The 25,352-nt window shown below is 40.0% G+C and overlaps 1 protein-coding gene across 1 annotated transcript in view; it reads right to left on the bottom strand.

Moving 5' to 3' along the window:
* Nucleotides 1–4,251: 4,251 nt before the first annotated feature.
* Nucleotides 4,252–25,352, bottom strand: part of LOC128692199 (uncharacterized) — a 75,270-nt gene continuing 54,169 nt past the window's right edge. The window contains exons 9-11 of the mRNA XM_070096336.1: nucleotides 24,099–24,393; nucleotides 21,934–22,014; nucleotides 4,252–5,160 (exon numbers count right to left, since the gene is read on the bottom strand). Of these exons, the coding sequence (XP_069952437.1) occupies nucleotides 4,632–5,160; nucleotides 21,934–22,014; nucleotides 24,099–24,393 (905 nt within the window). The 3' untranslated portion in view covers nucleotides 4,252–4,631. The remainder of the gene's footprint in view (nucleotides 5,161–21,933; nucleotides 22,015–24,098; nucleotides 24,394–25,352) is intronic.

Here is a 25,352-nt window from a genome sequence, read left to right as displayed (position 1 = left end):
TTTAACATTTCTATCTTTATCCCATCAATCCCGGCTGCCTTACCCCCTTTCATTTTACCTACTGCCTCACGAACTTCCCCCACACTCACAACTGGCTCTTCCTCACTCCTACAAGATGTTATTCCTCCTTGCCCTATACACGAAATCACAGCTTCCCTATCTTCATCAACATTTAACAATTCCTCAAAATATTCCTTCCATCTTCCCAATACCTCTAACTCTCCATTTAATAACTCTCCTCTCCTATTTTTAACTGACAAATCCATTTGTTCTCTAGGCTTTCTTAACTTGTTAATCTCACTCCAAAACTTTTTCTTATTTTCAACAAAATTTATATATATATATACATATATATACATATATATACATATATACATATATATATATATATATATATATATATATATATATATATATATATATATATATATATATATATATATATATATATATATATATATATATATATATATATATATATATAATATATATATATATATATATATATATATATAATATATATTTATATATTTATATATATATATATATATATATATATATATATATATATATATATATATATATATATATATATATATATATATATATATATATATATATATATATATATATATATATATATATATATATATATATATATATATATATATATATATATATATATATATATATATATATATATATATATTGTAGGTAGTAGGTTGGTAGACAGCAATCACCCAGGGAAGTACTACCGTCCTGCCAGATGACTGCGAAACAGAAACCTGTAACTGTTTTGCATGATGGAAGGATTGCTGGTTTCTTTTTTCTGTCTCATAAACACGCTAGATAACAGGGATATCTTGCTACTCCTACTTACACTTTGGTCACACTTCACAGACACGCACATGCATATATATATACATACATCTAGGTTTTTCTCCTTTTTCTAAATAGCTCTTGTTCCTCTTTATTTCTTCTATTGTCCATGGGGAAGTGGAAAAGAATCTTTCGTCCGTAAGCCATGCGTGTCGTATGAGGCGACTAAAATGCCGGGAGCAATGGGCTAGTAACCCCTTCTCCTGTAGACATTTACTAAAAAAGAGAAGAAGAAAAACTTTATAAAATTGGGATGCTTAAATGTGCGTGGATGTAGTGCGGATGACAAGAAACAAATGATTGCTGATGTTATGAATGAAAAGAAGTTGGATGTCCTGGCCCTAAGCGAAACAAAGCTAAAGGGGGTAGGGGAGTTTCGGTGGGGGGAAATAAATGGGATTAAATCTGGAGTATCTGAGAGAGTTAGAGCAAAGGAAGGGGTAGCAGTAATGTTGAATGATCAGTTATGGAAGGAGAAAAGAGAATATGAATGTGTAAATTCAAGAATTATGTGGATTAAAGTAAAGGTTGGATGCGAGAAGTGGGTCATAATAAGCGTGTATGCACCTGGAGAAGAGAGGAATGCAGAGGAGAGAGAGAGATTTTGGGAGATGTTAAGTGAATGTATAGGAGCCTTTGAACCAAGTGAGAGAGTAATTGTGGTAGGGGATCTGAATGCTAAAGTAGGAGAAACTTTTAGAGAGGGTGTGGTAGGTAAGTTTGGGGTGCCAGGTGCAAATGATAATGGGACCCCTTTGCTTGAACTTTATATAGAAAGGGGTTTAGTTATAGGTAATACATATTTTAAGAAAAAGAGGATAAATAAGTATACAAGATATGATGTAGGGCGAAATGACAGTAGTTTGTTGGATTATGTATTGGTAGATAAAAGACTGTTGAGTAGACTTCAGGATGTACATGTTTATAGAGGGGCCACAGATATATCAGATCACTTTCTAGTTGTAGCTACACTGAGAGTAAAAGGTAGATGGGATACAAGGAGAATAGAAGCATCAGGGAAGAGAGAGGTGAAGGTTTATAAACTAAAAGAGGAGGCAGTTAGGGTAAGATATAAACAGCTATTGGAGGATAGATGGGCAAATGAGAGCATAGGCAATGGGGTCGAAGAGGTATGGGGTAGGTTTAAAAATGTAGTGTTAGAGTGTTCAGCAGAAGTTTGTGGTTACAGGAAAGTGGGTGCGGGAGGGAAGAGGAGCGATTAGTGGAATGATGATGTGAAGAGAGTAGTAAGGGAGAAAAAGTTAGCATATGAGAAGTTTTTACAAAGTAGAAGTGATGCAAGGAGGGAAGAGTATATGGAGAAAAAGAGAGAGGTTAAGAGAGTGGTGAAGCAATGTAAAAAGAGAGCAAATGAGAGAGTGGGTGAGATGTTATCAACAAATTTTGTTGAAAATAAGAAAAAGTTTTGGAGTGAGATTAACAAGTTAAGAAAGCCTAGAGAACAAATGGATTTGTCAGTTAAAAATAGGAGAGGAGAGTTATTAAATGGAGAGTTAGAGGTATTGGGAAGATGGAGGGAATATTTTGAGGAATTGTTAAATGTTGATGAAGATAGGGAAGCTGTGATTTCGTGTATAGGGCAAGGAGGAACAACATCTTGTAGGAGTGAGGAAGAGCCAGTTGTGAGTGTGGGGGAAGTTCGTGAGGCAGTAGGTAAAATGAAAGGGGGTAAGGCAGCCGGGATTGATGGGATAAAGATAGAAATGTTAAAAGCAGGTGGGGATATAGTTTTGGAGTGGTTGGTGCAATTATTTAATAAATGTATGGAAGAGGGTAAGGTACCTAGGGATTGGCAGAGAGCATGCATAGTTCCTTTGTATAAAGGCAAAGGGGATAAAAGAGAGTGCAAAAATTATAGGGGGATAAGTCTGTTGAGTATACCTGGCAAAGTGTATGGTAGAGTTATTATTGAAAGAATTAAGAGTAAGACGGAGAATAGGATAGCAGATGAACAAGGAGGCTTTAGGAAAGGTAGGGGGTGTGTGGACCAGGTGTTTACAGTGAAACATATAAGTGAACAGTATTTAGATAAGGCTAAAGAGGTCTTTGTGGCATTTATGGATTTGGAAAAGGCGTATGACAGAGTGGATAGGGGGGCAATGTGGCAGATGTTGCAGGTGTATGGTGTAGGAGGTAGGTTACTGAAAGCAGTGAAGAGTTTTTACGAGGATAGTGAGGCTCAAGTTAGAGTATGCAGTAAAGAGGGAAATTATTTCCCAGTAAAAGTAGGCCTTAGACAAGGATGTGTGATGTCACCGTGGTTGTTTAATATATTTATAGATGGGGTTGTAAGAGAAGTAAATGCGAGGGTCTTGGCAAGAGGCGTGGAGTTAAAAGATAAAGAATCACACATAAAGTGGGAGTTGCCACAGTTGCTCTTCGCTGATGACACTGTGCTCTTGGGAGATTCTGAAGAGAAGTTGCAGAGATTGGTGGATGAATTTGGTAGGGTGTGCAAAAGAAGAAAATTGAAAGTGAATACAGGAAAGAGTAAGGTTATGAGGATAACAAAAAGATTAGGTGATGAAAGATTGGATATCAGATTGGAGGGAGAGAGTATGGAGGAGGTGAACGTGTCAGCAGATGGGTCTATGAAAGATGAGGTGAATCATTGAATTGATGAGGGGAAAAGGGTGAGTGGTGCACTTAGGAGTCTGTGGAGACAAAGAACTTTGTCCTTGGAGGGAAAGAGGGGAATGTATGAGAGTATAGTTTTACCAACGCTCTTATATGGGTGTGAAGCATGGGTGATGAATGTTGCAGCGAGGAGAAGGCTGGAGGCAGTGGAGATGTCATGTCTGAGAGCAATGTGTGGTGTGAATATAATGCAGAGAATTCGTAGTTTGGAAGTTAGGAGGAGGTGCGGGATTACCAAAACTGTTGTCCAGAGGGCTGAGGAAGGGTTGTTGAGGTGGTTCGGACATGTGGAGAGAATGGAGCGAAACAGAATAACTTCAAGAGTGTATCAGTCTGTAGTGGAAGGAAGGCGGGGTAGGGGTCGGCCTAGGAAAGGTTGGAGGGAGGGGGTAAAGGAGGTTTTGTGTGCGAGGGGCTTGGACTTCCAGCAGGCATGCGTGAGCGTGTTTGATAGGAGTGAATGGAGACAAATGGTTTTTAATACTTGACGTGCTGTTGGAGTGTGAGCAAAGTAACATTTATGAAGGGGTTCAGGGAAACCGGCAGGCCGGACTTGAGTCCTGGAGATGGGAAGTACAGTGCCTGCACTCTGAAGGAGGGGTGTTAATGTTGCAGTTTAAAAACTGTAGTGTAAAGCACCCTTCTGGCAAGACAGTGATGGAGTGAATGATGGTGAAAGTTTTTCTTTTTCGGGCCACCCTGCCTTGGTGGGAATCGGCCAGTGTGATAATAAAAAAAAATATATATATATATATATATATATACATATATATATTAATAATCTCACGATATCATTAAAGTAGGAAACTGGGTAAGAAGTACTAAGCATCAAATTGGCGTCCTCGCAATTGCAAGACTACGAGTATATTGACTTACTTCCAGCATAATAAACACCTGTATACATGAAACCCTCAACAGTTGCTTAGCTGGTATAGAAAATTATATATTACTTAGAAACAATGACACACTTTTTAAAATACTTAGTACAGTACACAATATAACAACTCACATGAATAGTGTTAAAGTATTACATCTAAAAGCTATATTATTATTATTGCACATTTGTTCAGTAGTGTATTTTAAATGTTAGTTCATCAGTCTACGTCAGATAACTCAGGACTTGAAATATTCGTTTTCTTTGGTTCGTTTTCACTATCACATGCAATATGGTTTTCTGAACTTGCTGGGTCTCCATTCACATTTTTAGCATTTTTATTAGAATGTTTTGATTGTTTTTTAGTTTTTATCCAATTGTCCCGCTTTGATACCCGAATTTTCTTATTGATCCCTTCCTTAATCTCTTCAACCTGAGAGCTGTCAAACAAGTCCGAGTCCTCACTGGTAGCATCGGGATTTTCATCCACTTTACTTGTCTCGGAGAACTTTTTGGGAGGACTCGAATTAAGGTCATCAGAGCCAATCAGGTCTAGATTGTGAAGGTAGTTTTTACTGTAGGGTCTGTAGTAGTGGTGGTGGTAAGGGTAGTAGGAGAGATGCGAGGGCCGGTACCTGCAGTAGGAGTATAAAGGGCGAGAGAGAAGGCGACAGGAGCGACAATGAGAGTATCTGGTGCATAGAGAACACCAGCACGAGCACCATATTCTCTCCAAGCATCGTTCGTACCTGAAATAACACGTAACATTATGAGGAATCACAAACTGCAATCTCCCTACGTTTACATTGTTAGTTTGACCTTTTACTGCTTCGGTTCTTTGTATGACTCTAGCCTTCAATTTTCACAGGTACTGATTGTATGAACCTTCCGGGTGGTTTAGCGCTCCCATAAATGTAATAATTTATATTTTCATTGCTTTGGATAAAGCTTATATTTGTACATATAAAAGTTATTTATACAATTCTTTTCCAGGTTTGGAAATAAATTACCTTGCAAAGGCAAAATAATTTTTCTCTGAATGAGAAATATTTAAGAGTTTTTGGGTACCTATTAGCAATAAATCTAAAAGGATTCTTAGCTTCCTATAAAAAATAAAGTCTTCAGATTATACTTCAGCTATATATATATCTTTGGTCAGGCCTCATTTAGGTTATGTTGCATAGTTCTTGACTCATTGTTATAGAATAAATATAAATGCACTGAAAAATACACAGAGGAGATGTAGCAGTTGATTCCATGTTTTAGAAATCTTTCGTACAAAAATAGGCTGAAGCAGTGAATTTGCAATCTGGGAAGATGTAGAGTTAGGGAAGATATGACTGAATTGTACAAATGGAAAACAGGAATAAATAATGGGAATATGAACTGCTGAAAGTATTTCACCAAGACAGGACTCTCAGCAATGAATTCAGGTTATACAAATTTAAATTTAGAAAGGATACACAGAAGTGTATGTTGAAGTGTGACCAAGGTAACATTTATGATGGGATTCAGGGAAACTGGTTAGCCAGCCTTGAGTCCCCGAGTGCCTGCACTCGGACGGAGGGGTGGGGGTATTTGCACTTTGGAGGAGCATCTGAACTAGAGTACTGGCACTCCTCTGACAAAACAGTGGAGCGAGTGATATTGTGAAAGTGTTTCTTCTTTTTCGGGTCACCCTACTGGTTTAGCCATAGAGTTGCGGATGAGTGGAAGAATCTCCCAGGTTGTGTCACTGAAGCAACAACTATGGTGTGTAAACTTGTTCCACGAAACGTTTTATAGTGTAAGCATAAGCAGCCCTTAATATAACCGCTTACATAAACACTTGTATATATTTGACATTTTAGACAGATTTAAGTAGTTACACAGAGTATGTAATAATCTTAGGAGAAAATAACATCGTTATAGGACCTAGAATAGTTAGAAATAGGTCAAATACAGTTTTACAGATAGTAGCCAGTGTTTCAAAATTCAGTCTGAGATCAGGAGAGACACTGGTTAGTCAGTTACTACTCTAACATCGCAGAATGAAGATGTGACGAATGTACAGCCAAAACACCGGCAGGAATTACATTTGGCTGGGGAACAAGATAACCTTGAGTGGTTTCCCAAAATATAAGAAACTTGTCACTATCAGGCCCTCTCACAGGGTGGCGAAATCTACAATTCCTAGCAACATAGGTGGCCGTCATTGAGGAAAAGTAGGTAGCTAATCTGTGGGGGAGTAACGGACGCTCGGAGATTTGAAGTCCGTCTCCGTGGTCCAGGGGGTCAGGGAACATGGAGCTCCTTACCACCAAGTGAGTTAGCTTTATGTTTTGTACATTCTCACGTCAGCAACTGTAATTGGAAATCAGATGCATGAACCATATGTGAGCCTGGGAGAATCAACCTACGGCATGTGCGTCAGCAGCATGTCTAAGTTTGCCGCTCACCTAGGGAAAGTTCGCACAGAAATTTCCATATATGGGTAGCTTAAGTATAAGAACAGGTGTTGCGTCACCCCTACGAGTTTAGCGCTCCCACATGAATGTACTACCATAAGCTGGGTAGGCACGAGCGGGTGTGGATTTTCGTGAGCTGAACCTAACACAGGCCAGTAGGCCTGCTTCAGTGTTTCTTCATTCTTATGTTCTTATTACGGTCAGGTACCTGAACTGTGAATCACTATAGTTAAAAATAATTGTAGTTAATGAAAATAATATACGAAATGCTCTGCATAACGATGAGTTTTCTGCATGCACACCTTTTAAATGTCAACCATCTCTGTACAAACATTATATCATGCTGAAATAAAAATATTATTTTATGCAAATACGTCATGCTTACGATAGAAACAGCTACTCTAATGTGATAAAAATGTAGTAAAGCTTAAAAAAATGTGACACTGATCTAAATGCTTATGTTGAAGCGAAAGTATTTACATAGTGCATGACACTACATGTGTGAATAAATGTTGACCCCTACAGGTTTTGCGCTCACCCATTAATGTAACAATGATAATATATAAATGTTAATGTAAAGAAATCATATGCTGGTATGTCAGTATCTATAAGCCAAGAGGTATACACTGGAAATGTCTATACACTGAAGAGGTGTATATATGCACTGAGATGTGCATAAGCATTGAGAGATGTATATATACACTGAGAGATGTGTATATACACAGATGTGTATATGCACTGAGAGATGTGTATATACACAGATGCGTATATGCACTGAGAGATGTGTATATGCACTGAGAGATGTGTATATACACAGATGCGTATATGCAGAGATGTGTATATACACAGATGTGTATATGCACTGAGAGATGTGTATATACACTGAGCGATGTGTATATACACAGCGATGTGTATATACACTGAGCGATGTGTATATACACAGATGTGTATATGGACTGAGAGATGTGTATATACACATGTGTATATACTGAGAGATGTGTATATACACAGATGTGTATATAGAGATGTGTATATAAACATGTGTATATACACAGAGATGTGTATATACGGGGCCAGGAGCTGAGTCTCGACCCCTGCAACCACAATTAGGTGAGTACACATGTGTATATGCACATAGATGTGTATATACACATGTGTATATACACAGATGTGATTATATAGTAGAGTTACAAGTGGAGAAGGTATCAGGAATTGAATGGGAAAAGCCAAACTATAAAAGGGGGGACTACACAGGTATGAGGAACTTCCTGCAGGAGGTTCAGTGGGACAGAGAACTGGTAGGAAATTCAGTAAACGAGATGATGGAATATGTAACAACAAAGTGCAAGGAGGCAGAGGAAAAGTTTGTTCCCGAGTGAAATAGAAATAAAAGGAAGACGAAAGCGTAGGGAGGCAAAAACTAAGTGCACCAGATAATGGAAAAGGTACAGGAGGCAAAGGACCCAGGAAAACAAGGAGATTAGTAGAAGAGCCAGAAACGAGTATGCACAGATAAGGAGGGAGGCCCAGCGACAGTACGAAAATGACATAGCATCGAAAGTCAAGTCTGACCAGAAACTGCTGTATAGCCACATTAGTAGGAAGACAACAGTCAAAGACCAGGTGATAAGGCTGAGGAAAGAAGGTGGGGAACTCACAAGAAACGATCAAGAGGTACGTGAGGAACTCAACATGAGATTTAAGGAAGTATTTACAGTGGAGACAGGAAGGCCTCTGAGGGGACAGACCAGATGGGGACACCAGCAAGGAATATACCAACAAGTGTTGGATGACATACATACAAATGAGGAGGAGGTCAAGAAGCTGCTAAGGGACATCGATACCTCAAAGGCAATGGGACCGGACATCTCCCCGTGGGTCCTTAGAGAGGGAGTGGATATGCTGTGTGTGCCACTTACCACAATCTTCAACACATCCCTGGAAACTGGGCAACTACCTGAGGTATGGAAGACGGCAAATGTGGTTCCCATTTTTACTGACGTGTATAGTATGCAAAGTTATGGAGAAGATTATCAGGAGGAGAGTGGTGGAGCACCTGGAACTGAACAAGATTATAAATGCCATCCAGCATGGATTCATGGAAGGCAAATTCTGTGCCACAAACCTTCTGGAGTTTTATGATAAAGTAACAAATAAGACACGAGAGAGAGGGGTGGGCTGATTGCATCTTCTTGGACTGCAAGAAGGCCTTTGACACAGTTCCTCACAAGAGATTAGTGCAGAAACTAGAGGATCAGGTGCATATAACAGGAAGGGCACTGCAATAGATCAGAGAATACCTGACAGGGAGGCAACAACGAGTCATGGTACGTAATGAGGTATCACAATGGGCACCTGTGACAAGCGGGGTCCCACAGGGACCCCGTTTGTCACAGGTGTGATTATTATATTTGAGAAAAGAGCTAAATATCTTCCTGGAGAAATCTGTTGTAATTATAAACACCATAAGAAAAAAAAATCCCTTACGAGTTGAGAAACATGTCTTCTGATGCGTTTAAATTGCAATAAATTTCTCTGGAAGAAGATTTAGCACTTTTCATGGACGAAATAATCACAAAGAAGCAGAATTTAATATGAGTAAATGATACAATTCATAACACACAAATTTAAGTTAAATTATGAGAAGGAAGATTAAATTCATGTTAATATAAGCAAGTAATGGTAATAATCTATTGTTATCGTATGGTAACAAAAAAGTGTTATTGTAACTAACTTCAAACTTCCCCATTGCACTACTGTTAAACTGGCTGCAAATACATCCAGTCTCTAAGCTGGCAACATTGGAGTGCATCGCTTTGTAAATAATAGGAATGTAGCGCAGTGCAGTCTTACATACAGCAACCCTAGCAGTGTAAAGCTTCTCTAGTGTAGTGGCAGTGAACACACAACACCTCGGCTTCACACCTTACAAACTTACGTTGCAATCAACGTGATTAACACATACACTGAGCATTCTAAATGTAAAGATCATAACTAACCTACAAAATTGTAAACAAATCTGGAAGAATTTTCGCTCTGCTCAGTACCGTTATCAAGTAAACAAGAGCATAACAAGAAAGGCAGAGGTATTCACGACACTGAAAGGTGACGAGTGAGCCAAGCTGAGGTCAAGTTATGCGTGGCACTGCAGTATTTGACAATGTGCTCGGTGAGGGAAGGATCTACGGAAACAGCCGGGGCTAAGGTTCACGTTAGGAACGATGTTAAAAGATAATGGTACGTGACAGATCGAAAAGTCATCCAGTTTGATAGCTTCAATAAGCGTATTACACCTTTCCTGTAGGTGAACAAAAAGGCACAATACCGTGACTGGAACAGTTTACCTGGAGTTTACCTGGAGAGAGTTCCGGGGGTCAACGCCCCCGCGGCCCGGTCTGAGACCAGGCCTCCTGGTGGATCAGAGCCTGATCAACCAGGCTGTTGCTGCTGGCTGCACGCAAACCAACATACGAGCCACAGCCCGGCTGATCCGGAACTGACTTTAGGTGCTTGTCCAGTGCCAGCTTGAAGACTGCCAGGGGTCTGTTGGTAATCCCCCTTATGTGTGCTGGGAGGCAGTTGAACAGTCTCGGGCCCCTGACACTTATTGTATGGTCTCTTAACGTGCTAGTGACACCCCTGCTTTTCATTGGGGGGATGGTGCATCGTCTGCCAAGTCTTTTGCTTTCGTAGTGGGTGATTTTCGTGTGCAAGTTCGGTACTAGTCCCTCTAGGATTTTCCAGGTGTATATAATCATGTATCTCTCCCTCCTGCGTTCCAGGGAATACAGGTTTAGGAACCTCAAGCGCTCCCAATAATTGAGGTGTTTTATCTCCGTTATGCGCGCCGTGAAAGTTCTCTGTACATTTTCTAGGTCGGCAATTTCACCTGCCTTGAAAGGTGCTGTTAGTGTGCAGCAATATTCCAGCCTAGATAGAACAAGTGACCTGAAGAGTGTCATCATGGGCTTGGCCTCCCTAGTTTTGAAGGTTCTCATTATCCATCCTGTCATTTTTCTAGCAGATGCGATTGATACAATGTTATGGTCCTTGAAGGTGAGATCCTCCGACATGATCACTCCCAGGTCTTTGACGTTGGTGTTTCGCTCTATTTTGTGGCCAGAATTTGTTTTGTACTCTGATGAAGATTTAATTTCCTCATGTTTACCATATCTGAGTAATTGAAATTTCTCATCGTTGAACTTCATATTGTTTTCTGCAGCCCACTGAAAGATTTGGTTGATGTCTGCCTGGAGCTTTGCAGTGTCTGCAATGGAAGACACTGTCATGCAGATTCGGGTGTCATCTGCAAAGGAAGACACGGTGCTGTGGCTGACATCCTTGTCTATGTCGGATATGAGGATGAGGAACAAGATGGGAGCTAGTACTGTGCCTTGTGGAACAGAGCTTTTCACCGTAGCTGCCTCGGACTTTACTCTGTTGACGACTACTCTCTGTGTTCTGTTAGTGAGGAAATTATAGATCCATCGACCGACTTTTCCTGTTATTCCTTTAGCACGCATTTTGTGCGCTATTACGCCATGGTCACACTTGTCGAAGGCTTTTGCAAAGTCTGTATATATTACATCTGCATTCTTTTTGTCTTCTAGTGCATTTAGGACCTTGTCGTAGTGGTCCAATAGTTGAGACAGACAGGAGCGACCTGTTCTAAACCCATGTTGCCCTGGGTTGTGTAACTGATGGGTTTCTAGATGCGTGGTGATCTTGCTTCTTAGGACCCTTTCAAAGATTTTTATGATATGGGATGTTAGTGCTATTGGTCTGTAGTTCTTTGCTGTTGCTTTACTGCCCCCTTTGTGGAGTGGGGCTATGTCTGTTGTTTTTAGTAACTGTGGGACGACCCCCGTGTCCATGCTCCCTCTCCATAGGATGGAAAAGGCTCGTGATAGGGGCTTCTTGCAGTTCTTGATGAACACAGAGTTCCATGAGTCTGGCCCTGGGGCAGAGTGCATGGGCATGTCATTTATCGCCTGTTCGAAGTCATTTGGCGTCAGGATAACATTGGATAGGCTTGTGTTAATCAAATTTTGTGGCTCTCTCATAAAAAATTCATTTTGATCTTCGACTCTCAGTCTGGTTAGCGGCTTGCTAAAAACTGAGTCATATTGGGACTTGAGTAGCTCACTCATTTCCTTGTTGTCATCTGTGTAGGACCCATCTTGTTTAAGTAGGGGCCCAATACTGGACGTTGTTCTCGATTTTGATTTGGCATAGGAGAAGAAATACTTTGGGTTTCTTTCGATTTCATTTATGGCTTTTAGTTCTTCCCGCGATTCCTGACTCCTAAAGGATTCTTTTAGCTTAAGTTCGATGCTTGCTATTTCTCTGACCAGTGTCTCCCTACGCATTTCAGATATATTGACCTCTTTTAGCCGCTCTGTTATTCTTTTCCGTCGCCTGTAAAGGGAGCGCCTGTCTCTTTCAGTTTTACATCTACTCCTCCTTTTTCTTAGAGGAATAAGCCTTGTGCATACATCGAGTGCTACCGAGTTAATCTGTTCTAGGCATAAGTTGGGGTCTGTGTTGCTTAGTATATCTTCCCAGCTTATATCGGTTAGGACTTGGTTTACTTGGTCCCACTTTATGTTTTTGTTATTGAAGTTGAATTTGGTGAATGCTCAAATGTGCGCAAATAACCCGCGCACAGAAGCTTATGACGACGTTTCGGTCAGACTAACACACGAAGTCACACTAACACACGAAGGGAAGGGAGCCAGTATATATAGGAGAGGGGGGCAAGGACGAGACAAATAGAGGAAGAAAGGAGGTGGAAAAGTAGCGGTAGAGGCAATAACGGTAGGGAAAGTAGTAGTGGTAGTAGCAACTAGAGGAATAGTGGTAGTGGCACAAGAGACAGAAAGGGAAGTGAAGCGAAGCAATAGCAGTAGTAGTAAGTAATAAGTAGTAGTGATAGTAGTAGTAGTAAAATCAGGAGTAAGTCAAGACATGAAAACGGAACACTGCAGGAGAGCCAATGGTCCACGAGGGTGGGACCAAAATCACTGGGAGGAAAAAACTGGACAGAACACACGTAGGCAGAAGAAAGGAAGACAAAGAAAGGAAAGGAAAGGCGAAGAGGTAGGGGGAGAAGGAAATATCAGGTCCCGTCCCTGTCCCCCCCCCTCTCCTATATATACTGGCTCTCTCCCCTTCGTGTTAGTGTGACTTGTAAATGGTCCAAGTTGGACCGAAATGTCAGAGTTTCTCTCTCTTTTATGTGTGGGTCATTTGTGTATTGTTTCCTGTAGGTGGTGACCCGATACCCATCCTGTGGGGTGTTAGTTACTCCCTATCCATCCTGTGGGGGGTTACTTCACACCCATCCCGTGGTCTGTAGTCAAAAGATTATAAAGGCACATAATGGGTCCAGGAAATGTGCCCCAACTTACTGTTACCTAAGCAAGCTCCAGCAAAAAAGAAAACTATTAATAAATTGATTCGGTAACAAGATAAACGCGTTGTTCATATAGTTAATAAATCCAGTGATAGGTTAGAACTATGATCATAATTTTTAAAGGGGTGGACCGATAAGCCAGCGGAAGGTCTCGGTCAGATGACCAAAAGCTCCAACGGCGGGTTATCATCTAAGACCCGTGTCAGGAAACACTTGTCCTGTTTCCTGACGAACCTTACCTAACCTATCCTAAATTCAGTGATAAACAATATAGTGAAGCATATGTAGCATTGCAGTCTTAGTTTCTCTTCTAATTTGCGGGTTAGTTGTGAACTGTTGCAACCACTGTACAGTGACTATTATAGTACGCTAAAGGTGCATGTAAGGTGCTAGCACTACAGTGACCCGGATCCTAGAACTCCATGAGGACAACTTCACCAAGCAGCCAATCAGAGCGCTCGTCTTAACCGTGTCGTCGACCAGTTAGACGGTGCCTTGGACCCCTTGAGTGCAGTCACTTTTTAAGCCGCCTCAAGAGTGGGTCCTAAATTTGTTGTGAAGATGACATCAACTAGGACCTGGGGTGGGCGGGTTGCTCCATACAGGCGAGCCGTGCCACGAGACGTCACAACTGCATGTGACCCTTGGTCACCACCACCACCATCACACTACCACTGCATCACCTTCATGGTTGCCTCGCTGGAGTCGCCAACATCACCACCAGACCAAAATATTGCGGAAAATATATTCTCTCCAGCACAAACATGACATCACGAAAAACTCTGTACAATAAGCCTTTTTCATGACATAACCCTAATTATTCTCTTCCTAAGAATCAATATTACAACTGCAACAGTATTAAGGGATTGGGCAGACGAAGAAGCCTGTAAGAGACAGGAAGTACGTTCTCCACATGGTCTATCATTCAGTTACTAGCTACCTCCTGAGTACTTAACCTGACTGTTCGGGCAACACGAACACTATCCACAGAAAGCCAGTCTTTGAATATATGTTAGTAGTCTTTGAATCTATGTTAGTAGTCTTTGAATCTATGTTAGTAGTCTTTGAATCTATGTTAGTAGTCTTTGAATCTATGTTAGTAGTCTTTGAATCTATTCTGGAAAATAAGCATCGCAGCTGAGAACCTTAACTACTATTGCTAGAAAAAAGACGGACGAGCAAGAAAATATACGACAATAATGATTCGTCTTGTCTGCAAGACACGACGAGATGGACATGACAACAAAGGAAAAAAAAATTACAGTATATAATGAAGGAAAAAAATCATTGGCCACTGCTTGAGAGATCACACTAGATCTACAGATATCATTGCTGTGTCATTATAGTCCTGGAAACCCAACATTGCTTCAGTTACAAAGACTATTTTTTTCTCATACATAGACCGTCTTCAAAGTCTCCGAAGTTTGCGCTTAAAATATAATTTCACTTTAAATACTTGACACTGGCTTTGTTGTAAATAATTACATAACGTTATCATACAAAAAAGTGTCACATACATAGTATATCTCATAGGAAAAACAACATAAGCATACAATGATGAAAAATGATGAAATTACGCAAATATAACCAATGCCTGTTACATTACACCCCGGACACTCGAGTATTGTCCGCATTAATGTCTCAAGTCTGTGTTTACTCTCAGGACGAAATCCGCCCATCAGGACAAAAAAAAAAAAAAGCCAATCTTTCAGTGATAATACCATGTATTTCACCTTAATATGTAGGCTGTACTATAGTATGTTTGATCTATGTGTGATGAATATAACACATGTGCAACACTTGGGTATCTTTATTAGGAGACTTTTCGCTCATTAGGTGCTTTATCACTAATAAAGTTCACGACGAGCGAACTGTCTATCAATAAAGATATCTAAGTATTCCACATGCGTCTTATTCATCAACTTGTCGGTATTACATACCTTTGATCTAAGATACTAATCTATTATTATTATTGTTATAAAAAATGGTATTACCACTACCAGTGTATTCTAAAAACTAAAATAATCGATTTCACCATCATGGCTAAGTAATGAGAGCCACAACCATCCAACTAAGAAATCACTACAGTGACTAATTATAAATATGCTGTTGCATATTATCCCTTTCTTCCTTCTAAATCCTCGTTGATAAGAGTTACTAGCTGTTGGATGTTTAAACCCTTGCGGTTTAGCGCTTCTTTTGATTATAATAATAATGTTTGAAGTTTATCTGTGAACACCCACGTAATTACTGCAACAGTTATATAAGCACAACCCTGTGATGCCGGAGAAAACACTTAATCCAAGGAATCAGAGCTACCTTCTCCATTGAATGAAACCCGATTACTTCTCATTTAAGCATGACACTATATAACCCATACGGATTTAGTGCTTCTTAATAAATATAGCAAAAGAGGTTTTCATATGAATGTGCATTTATATTTATATATATATATATATATATATATATATATATATATATACCGAGGCAGGGTGGCCCACCGAGGCAGGGTATATATATATGGCCCACCGAGGCATATATATATATAGGGTATATATATATATATATATATATATATCTTTTCTTTCAACAAACCGGCCGTATGGACCACCGAGGCAGGGTGGACCACCGAGGAGGCCCACCGAGGGAGGGTGGCGGCCCACCGAGGCAGGGTGGCCCACCGAGGCAGGGTGGCCCACCGAGGCAGGGTGGCCCACCGAGGCAGGGTGGCCCACCGAGGCAGGGTGGCCCACCGAGGCGGGGTGGCCCACCGAGGCAGGGTGGCCCACCGAGGCAGGGTGGCCCACCGAGGCAGGGTGGCCCACCGAGGCAGGGTGGCCCAAAAGGTAAAACGAAAGTTTCCCCTTTCAAATTTAGTAATGTATATATACAGGAGAAGGGGTTACTATTATTATTATAATAAAAAAGAAGCGCTAAGCCGCAAGGGCTATACAGCGCTGCAAGGGGTTACTAGCCCCTTGCTCCCGGCATTTTGGTCGCCTCTTACGACACGCATGGCTTACGGAGGAAGAATGTCGTGACGAATAGGTAAAACTTGAGATTTTGGCTTAAATAGCAACGCTCATCTTGCCGAATACGACAAGCGAAAATTTGTGTATGCAATAATTTCGCAAAAATAATTCTAAACATAACGAAAAAAAATATTTCATTTTGTTTGTTTGTTAAATTACTGTAAATTTATCTAAAATATATTTAGTTTGGAGTAGGCTAAATTAAACTGTGCTTGTTATAATAAGGTTAGGTAAGATTTCTAAGGTTCTTTTATGACTGAAAATCTTAAAGATAAACGCATAAAATTGCTCGATTTCAAGTTTTTCAGAGAAAAGATACGTTGTAAAAACAAACTTTAATTATGACAACGTTTCGCTCTATGTAGAACTTTACTGACCATTAGCCAAGTATTCAAATATAGCTCTGCACAGAGAGAAACATCGTCCTGGTAAAAGCTTATTATAAACTGTATATCTTTACTACCGTCGGTAGTACGTTATTTGGATCCAACAAGAAGCAGGTTATCAAGAGAAGACTAACAGCCAAGACAATACAAGAGAACACGTCAGGTCACTGACGACGCCGTCGCAACGTGAGGCGCTGGTAGTGGTGTTAGTGGGCGGTGGTAGTGATGTTGACAGGTGGGTGTGGATGGTGGTGGTGACGAGTGGGTGTGGGCGGGCGGGCGGTGAGGCTAGTGGTGGAGGTGGTCACAGGCAGGGTAGTACCGGGTGAGTCGTGGGTACCGGGGCAGGTATGAGTACTCCGGGCTGCAGAGAGGGCAGTCCTCCCACGGGTAGTAACGGTGGTGATAATACCTGTCAAGTAAATTGCTATTATGTTCAAAAATAAAAGCTAAACTTGAAAGGGTTATGCAGCACCTATGAGGGGCGCACATGACGCTTGTGGGGAAAAAATATATATTGTTATATATATATATATATATATATATATATATATATATATATATATATATATATATATATATATATATATATATATATATATATATATATATATATATATATATATATATATATATATATATATATATATATATATATATATATATATATATATATATTCAACAAGTCGGCCGTCTCCCACCGAGGCAGGGTGACCCAAAAAAGAAAGAAAATCCCCAAAAAGAAAATAATTTCATCATCATTCAACACTTTCACCACACTCACACATTATCACTGTTTTTGTAGAGGGGCTCAGAATACAACAGTTTAGAAGCATACACATATAAAGATACACAACATATCCCTCCAAACTGCCAATATCCCAAACCCCTCCTTTAAAGTGCAGGCATTGTACTTCCCATTTCCAGGACTCAAGTCCGACTATATGAAAATAACCGGTTTCCCTGAATCCCTTCACTAAATATTACCCTGCTCACACTCCAACAGATCGTCAGGCCCCAAGTATCATTCGTCTCCATTCACTCCTATCTAACACGCTCACGCACGCTTGCTGGAAGTCCAAGCCCCTTGCCCACAAAACCTCCTTTACCCCCTCTCTCCAACCCTTTCGAGGACGACCCCTACCCCGCCTTCCTTCCCCTATAGATTTATATGCTTTACATATCATTCTACTTTGATCCATTCTCTCTAAATGACCAAACCACCTCAACAACCCCTCTTCTGCCCTCTGACTAATACTTTTATTAACTCCACACCTTTTCCTAATTTCCACACTCCGAATTTTCTGCATAATATTTACACCACACATTGCCCTTAAACAGGACATCTCCACTGCCTCCAACCGTCTCCTTGCTGCTGCATTTACCACCCAAGCTTCACACCCATATAAGAGTGTTGGTACTACTATACTTTCATACATTCCCTTCTTTGCCTCCATAGATAACGTTTTTTGACTCCACATATACCTCAACGCACCACTCACCTTTTTTCCCTCATCAATTCTATGATTAACCTCATCCTTCACAAATCCATCCGCCGACACGTCAACTCCCAAGTATCTGAAAACATTCACTTCTTCCATACTCCTCCCCAATTTGATATCCAATTTTTCTTTATCTAAATCATTTGACACCCTCATCACCTTACTCTTTTCTATGTTCACTTTCAACTTTTTACCTTTACACACATTCCCAAACTCATCCACTAACCTTTGCAATTTTTCTTTAGAATCTCCCATAAGCACAGTATCATCAGCAAAAAGTAACTGTGTCAATTCCCATTTTGAATTTGATTCCCCAAAATTTAATCCCACCCCTCTCCCGAACACCCTAGCATTTACTTCCTTTACAACCCCATCTATAAATATATTAAACAACCATGGTGACATTACACATCCCTGTCTAAGACCTACTTTTACCGGGAAGTAGTCTCCCTCTCTTCTACACACCCTAACCCGAGCCTCACTATCCTCATAAAAACTCTTTACAGCATTTAATAACTTACCACCTATTCCATATACTTGCAACATCTGCCACATTGCTCCTCTATCCACTCTATCATATGCCTTTTCCAAATCCATAAATGCAATAAAAACTTCCCTACCTTTATCTAAATACTGTTCACATATATGCTTCAATGTAAACACTTGATCTACACATCCCCTACCCACTCTGAAACCTCCTTGCTCATCCGCAATCCTACATTCTGTCTTACCTCTAATTCTTTCAATTATAACCCTACCGTACACTTTTCCTGGTATACTCAGTAAACTTATTCCTCTATAATTTTTACAGTCTCTTTTGTCCCCTTTCCCTTTATATAAAGGGACTATACATGCTCTCCGCCAATCCCTAGGTACCTTCCTCTCTTTCATACATTTATTAAACAAAAGTACCAACCACTCCAACACTATATCCCCCCTGCTTTTAACATTTCTGTCATGATCCCATCAGTTCCAGCTGCTTTACCCCCTTTCATTTTACGTAATGCCTCACGTACCTCCCCCACACTTACATTCTGCTCTTCTTCACTCCTAAAAGATGGTATACCTCCTTGACCAGTGCATGAAATTACTGCCTCTGTTTCTTCCTTAACATTTAAAAGTTCCTCAAAATATTCTCGCCATCTACCTAATACCTCCATCTCCCCATCTACTAACTCCCCTACTCTGTTTTTAACTGACAAATCCATACTTTCCCTAGGCTTTCTTAACTTGTTTAACTCCAAATTTTTTTCTTATTTTCATTAAAATTTCTTGACAGTGCCTCTCCCACTCTATCATCTGCTCTCCTTTTGCACTCTCTCACCACTCTCTTTACCTTTCTTTTACTCTCCATATACTCTGCTCTTCTTATAACACTTCTGCTTTGTAAAAACCTCTCATAAGCTACCTTTTTCTCTTTTATCACACCCTTTACTTCATCATTCCACCAATCACTCCTCTTTCCTCCTGCCCCCACCCTCCTATAACCACAAACTTCTGCCCCACATTCTAATACTGCATTTTTAAAACTATTCCAACCCTCTTCAACCCTCACTACTCATCTTTGCACTAGCCCACCTTTCTGCCAATAGTCGCTTATATCTCACCCGAACTTCCTCCTCCCTTAGTTTATACACTTTCACCTCCCTCTTACTTGTTGTTGCCACCTTCCTTTTCCCATCTACCTCTTACTCTAAATGTAGCTACAACTAAATAATGATCCGATATATCAGTTGCCCCTCTATAAACATGTACATCCTGGAGCCTACCTATCAACCTTTTATCCACCAATACATAATCTAATAAACTACTTTCATTACGTGCTACATCATACCTTGTATATTTATTTATCCTCTTTTTCATAAAATATGTATTACTTATTACCAAATCTCTTTCTACACATAGCTCAATTAAAGGCTCCCATTTACATTTACCCCTGGCACCCCAAATTTACCTACTACTCCCTCCATAACATTTTTACCCACTTGAGCATTGAAATCCCCAACCACCATTACTCTCACACTTGATTCAAAACTCCCCACGCATTCACTCAACATTTCCCAAAATCTCTCTCTCTCCTCTACACTTCTCTCTTCTACAGGTGCATACACGCTTACTATAACCCACTTTTCACATCCAATCTTTATTTTACTCCACATAATCCTTGAATTAATACATTTATAGTCCCTCTTTTCCTGCCATAGCTTATCCTTCAACATTATTGCTACTCCTTCTTTAGCTCTAACTCTATTTGAAACCCCTGACCTAATCCCATTTATTCCTCTCCATTGAAACTCTCCCACCCCGTTCAGCTTTGTTTCACTTAAAGCCAGGACATCCAGTTTCTTCTCATTCATAACATCCACAATCATCTCTTTCTTATCATTTGCACAGCATCCACGCACATTCAGACTTCCCACTTTGACAATTTTCTTCTTCTTATTCTTTTTAGTAATCTTTACAGGAAAAGGGGTTACTAGCCCATTGTTCCCGGCATTTTAGTTGACTTTTACAACACTTCCCCATGGATATAAAAGGAAAAGTAATAAGACCAAGAACTATTAAGATAAAATCAAAGAAAACTCAGATGAGTGTGTATAAATAAACGTGTACATGTATGTGTAGTGTGACCTAAGTGTAAGTAGAAGTAGCAAGACGTACCTATATATATATATATATATATATATATATATATATATATATATATATATATATATATATATATAATATATATATATATATATATATATATATATATATATATATATATATATATATATATATATATATATATATATATATATATATATATTCCCGGCGGGTGGAAACATTTCGACACGTTTCCTTGCACCTGTTGTCCTGTTCACCTAGCAACAAATAGGTACCTGGGTGTTAGTCGACTGGTGAGGGTCGCATCCTGGGGAACAAGATTGAGGACCCCAATGGAAATAAGTTTATATTTTGTTTATATTTTGCCGCCGAAGCTGCTAGTTTATTGTGCACCCTTCTATTCATCCAAGAGTTGAAACTTTCAAGTAACTAATTCCAGCCTTGCTGGAACGAAAGCTTAGAAACTTGAGTAGCTGATCCCACAGTGGAATGTTTAACGATATCTCTTTTAGCCTAATGAAATTTCCAAGTTTAAGTTGATATATTTCATTATCGTATGCGAAAATCCGTGATGGAATAAGGTAGGGAAATAGCTTTGAGTCCCAAGAAGTATCTATTACATCGAAAAGGGCAGTAGTACAAAGCAAATGTACTAAGTTTTATTGAAAAAAAACAATCTCCCGTCCAATATCCAGGTCACAAGGCATCATCAAAATGAATATGAAAAAATACCAGTGTGTTACTTTTCTACTCCACTACACTGAACTGCAATTTATGAAGCTACACTAGTGTGGACAGGCTGAGAGTAATACATTCTTAAACGGTAGCTGGGTGAAAAAAACAATAATTATCCGGTTTATTCGAGGACACCCAATTTAATTACTGTACTACAGTAAATCATGGGCACAAATGATAAATTTTATTAAAATACTTTATTCACCGAGATACAATTAGAATAGTTCATATTGAAATACTCCCTACAGTGAAAAAAAATGTCCTTAAAAATATACATTAGTGAAGTGCATATAACAAACAGATTTTACAAAAAAAAAAAAACTATAAACAGGGAGTCATGTGGGTAGAAACATGTTGTTGATCTTTTAAGTAGCGGAGGGAGGAACCTCACTTACCTCCTGGGTATGTAGAGGTCGTCGAAAGAGTCGTCGTCAGAGTCGTAGTTGCGACGACAAGTGCTCGGCGTCAGGGGTCGTCTTCACAGACACACAGGTCAAAGGTCAGAGGTCAACCCATTTAGATTTCGTTAGAAAGGTTAGGTGAGTACACTAGTGTGTATGACATTGCCAGAGGTGATATATTTAAAGATGTGATAATATCTCGAATTATTATTAGTGGTTATCATTATTTGTTATTCTAGGTATTGTAGTTATCATCACTATAGATACAGCAGCAGATAATGTTTAGGGCAAAACAATACAAAGATATATTTTACTTTTCCTAAACTTAGCTCTGTGGAGCAGGTAACTTGAGGTAGTGATGGTCCCTTTTGTCGCTGATATGCTGTGTTGAATTATCCACTGGGCAGTGCCCAGCGGCTACGATAAACTTTGGGCCACAATAATCACAGATGAATAAAAAAATGAGTAAAGAAAGCTGCTTTAATGAACTGCTTTATAATTACTATTAAAAACTTTTAATTTGGTCCTGATGGGACGACGTATACACCGTAGACAATGAAAACATTTATCTTCACATCTTGGATAATCGTTTATGATTATCTCCTTTAGGGATTAAGAATTACTGTTGCACTCCTTCGGAGTATATCAGCTTCCTGCATCACCCCACAGGGTCATGTACATATCATGTATACAAATGTGTCTCTTTCCACATTTTATCGGTCTCACCATACCATTTCTCATAACCCTGTGGGCCTCAGTATAACAACAAATCTGTTTCAGTTTGTGCTACTACATTTTCTTCAAATTACTTGTTTTCTTTAGGCTGCAAAACTGATGCAGTCTGACAGCCCCTTTTAAGCAGGCGAAATTGCAGATCGGAAGAATGTGCAGAAAACCTTCACTGCTGGTAAAAATTTAGTAAGCACCCAAATTTCAGCACCCATATCCAACACATAACAAAAAAAGTATCCAAAACGGTGGAGATCCTCTCTAAGATACGATACTACGTACCGCAAACTGCCCTTCTCACACTATAGCATTCACTTATATATCCATACCTCACCTATGCTATCTGTGCTTGCGGTTCAACTGCGGCAACACACCTTAAGCCAATAATAACCCAACAAAAAGCCGTAGTAAGAATAATCACTAAATCCCATCCTTGGCAACACCCCCCCCCCCCCCACTCTTCATAGATCTAAACTTACTCCCTGTTCAGAACATCCACACTTACTACTGTGCAATCTATATCTACAGGACCTTAAATTCCAATATATATATATATATATATATATATATATATATATATATATATATATATATATATATATATTTATATATATTAACCTTGACCTAAAACGCTTTCTTGATAGTTGTGATAGGATCCACAGGCATAACACCAGACACAAACATCTCTATGACATTACCCGTGTTCGACTAAACCTTTACAAAAATTCAATGTATTTCAAAGGACCTAAAATCTGGAACACCCTACCTGAAAACTCTAGAACTGCAGACACATTCATCACTTTCAAAACTACAGTTAGAAAACATCTTATCTCCCTGATCCACCCCGACAACTAACTACATGATAACCACCTGGTGGTTCACAATTACACTCACTCACCCACTGACTATAAACCCAGAAATACTAATCTTAAAATAATAAATCCTAACTAGTCATAAGTTTGCCTATGATACTCCAATATTGTATTGTGCCAAAACAAAAGCATTCACACTGCTAAACTCACAAATTATGATGTAGTCACTTAGCCTTAATACCATAATCTGTAAGGATTTAATGTTAAGATTTAATCTAAGTCTGCTCGAAATGCCTAGCCATGCTAGGTGTCCTAGTGGCCCCCTCTGTAATTAGTATTTTATAACATGTAAACCACACAATACCCAAAACCTGTAAACCCCACATTGTAACCCTTATAAAGAATAAACTTGAATTGAATTGAAATTCAATTATTGGGAAATTATTGAGAGTGCCTAGGGCATTGAGACTTAAATCTTGGCCTGTTGACGTGGATCTTTGTTAGGTGATGACTTGTTCAATGGCTGAGTATCCAGTGACATACCCCAGCTAGGCTTTACGCCAAATTTAATAAACAAAGGAACACCAAGCAATGTCCTAGGCTAGTGTATGAACTAACCTATAAGACCTGGGTCTCCGACGATTAATAGCAGCCGGGGCGGAGGCGTGGCTAGCAGGGGGAGACGGAGACCTGGAGTTAGAGTGCGATCTGGAGTGTGACTTTGAATCATTGTCCTCCTCTTCCTCCTCAGGCGACTGGTCGTCCTCATCCTTTCTGAGTCTGGAGGGCAGGTCGGTCGTCCGGTCAGGGTAGGTGGAGGTGGGCAAGTTGGAAGCTCTGTCAGGAGGTGTAGAGGTTGGACGCCGCTGCGGGGATAGAGAGCGTGCACGCCGTGATGGATGACTTCGTTCTCCTGTGGAAGAGATATTCCATAATTAATTGAGAGAGAGAGATGTGCAACACTTCAGTATCTTTAATGCCGTATAAAAATATTCAAATGTTGCACATCGTGTCTTATTTATCAACTTGTCGACATTGTATACTATTAATATGACTTTAATGATCTTCACACACACACACACATACACAGGAGCTATGAATCGACCCTTGCAACCACAGTTAGGTGAGTACCACACACACACACACACACACACACACAAACAAACACACACAAACACACACACACACACACACACACACACACACACACACACACACACACACACACACACACACACACACACACACACACACACACACACACACACACACAGAGTGGGCGCCTGTGACAAGCGGGGTTCCACAGGGGTCAGTCCTAGGACCTGTGCTGTTCTTGGTATACGTGAACGACATAACGGAAGGGATAGACTCAGAAGTGTCCTTGTTTGCAGACGATGTGAAGTTAATGAGAAGAATCGAATCGGACGAGGATCAGGCAGGACTACAAAGAGATCTGGACAGGCTACAAGCCTGGTCCAGCAACTGGCTCCTTGAATTTAACCCTGCCAAATGCAAAGTCATGAAGATTGGGGAAGGGCAAAGAAGACCGCAGACACAATATAGTTTAGATGGCCAAAGACTGCAAACCTCACTAAAGGAAAAAGATCTGGGGGTGAGTATAACACCGAGCATATCTCCTGAGGCGCACATCAATCAGATAACTGCTGCAGCATACGGGCGCCTGGCAAACCTACGGATAGCGTTCCGATACCTCAGTAAGGATTCGTTTAAGACTCTGTACACCATCTACGTCAGGCCCATACTGGAGTATGCAGCACCAGTTTGGAATCCACACCTAGTCAAGCACGTCAAGAAATTAGAGAAAGTGCAAAGGTTTGCAACAAGACTAGTCCCAGAGCTACGGGGATTGTC

The sequence above is a fragment of the Cherax quadricarinatus genome, chromosome 53, assembly GCF_038502225.1.
Source record: "Cherax quadricarinatus isolate ZL_2023a chromosome 53, ASM3850222v1, whole genome shotgun sequence".
Lineage (NCBI taxonomy): Eukaryota > Metazoa > Arthropoda > Malacostraca > Decapoda > Parastacidae > Cherax > Cherax quadricarinatus.
The sequence above is the reverse complement of the archived record's forward strand: the minus strand, read 5'-3'. Positions and strand labels throughout refer to the sequence as shown.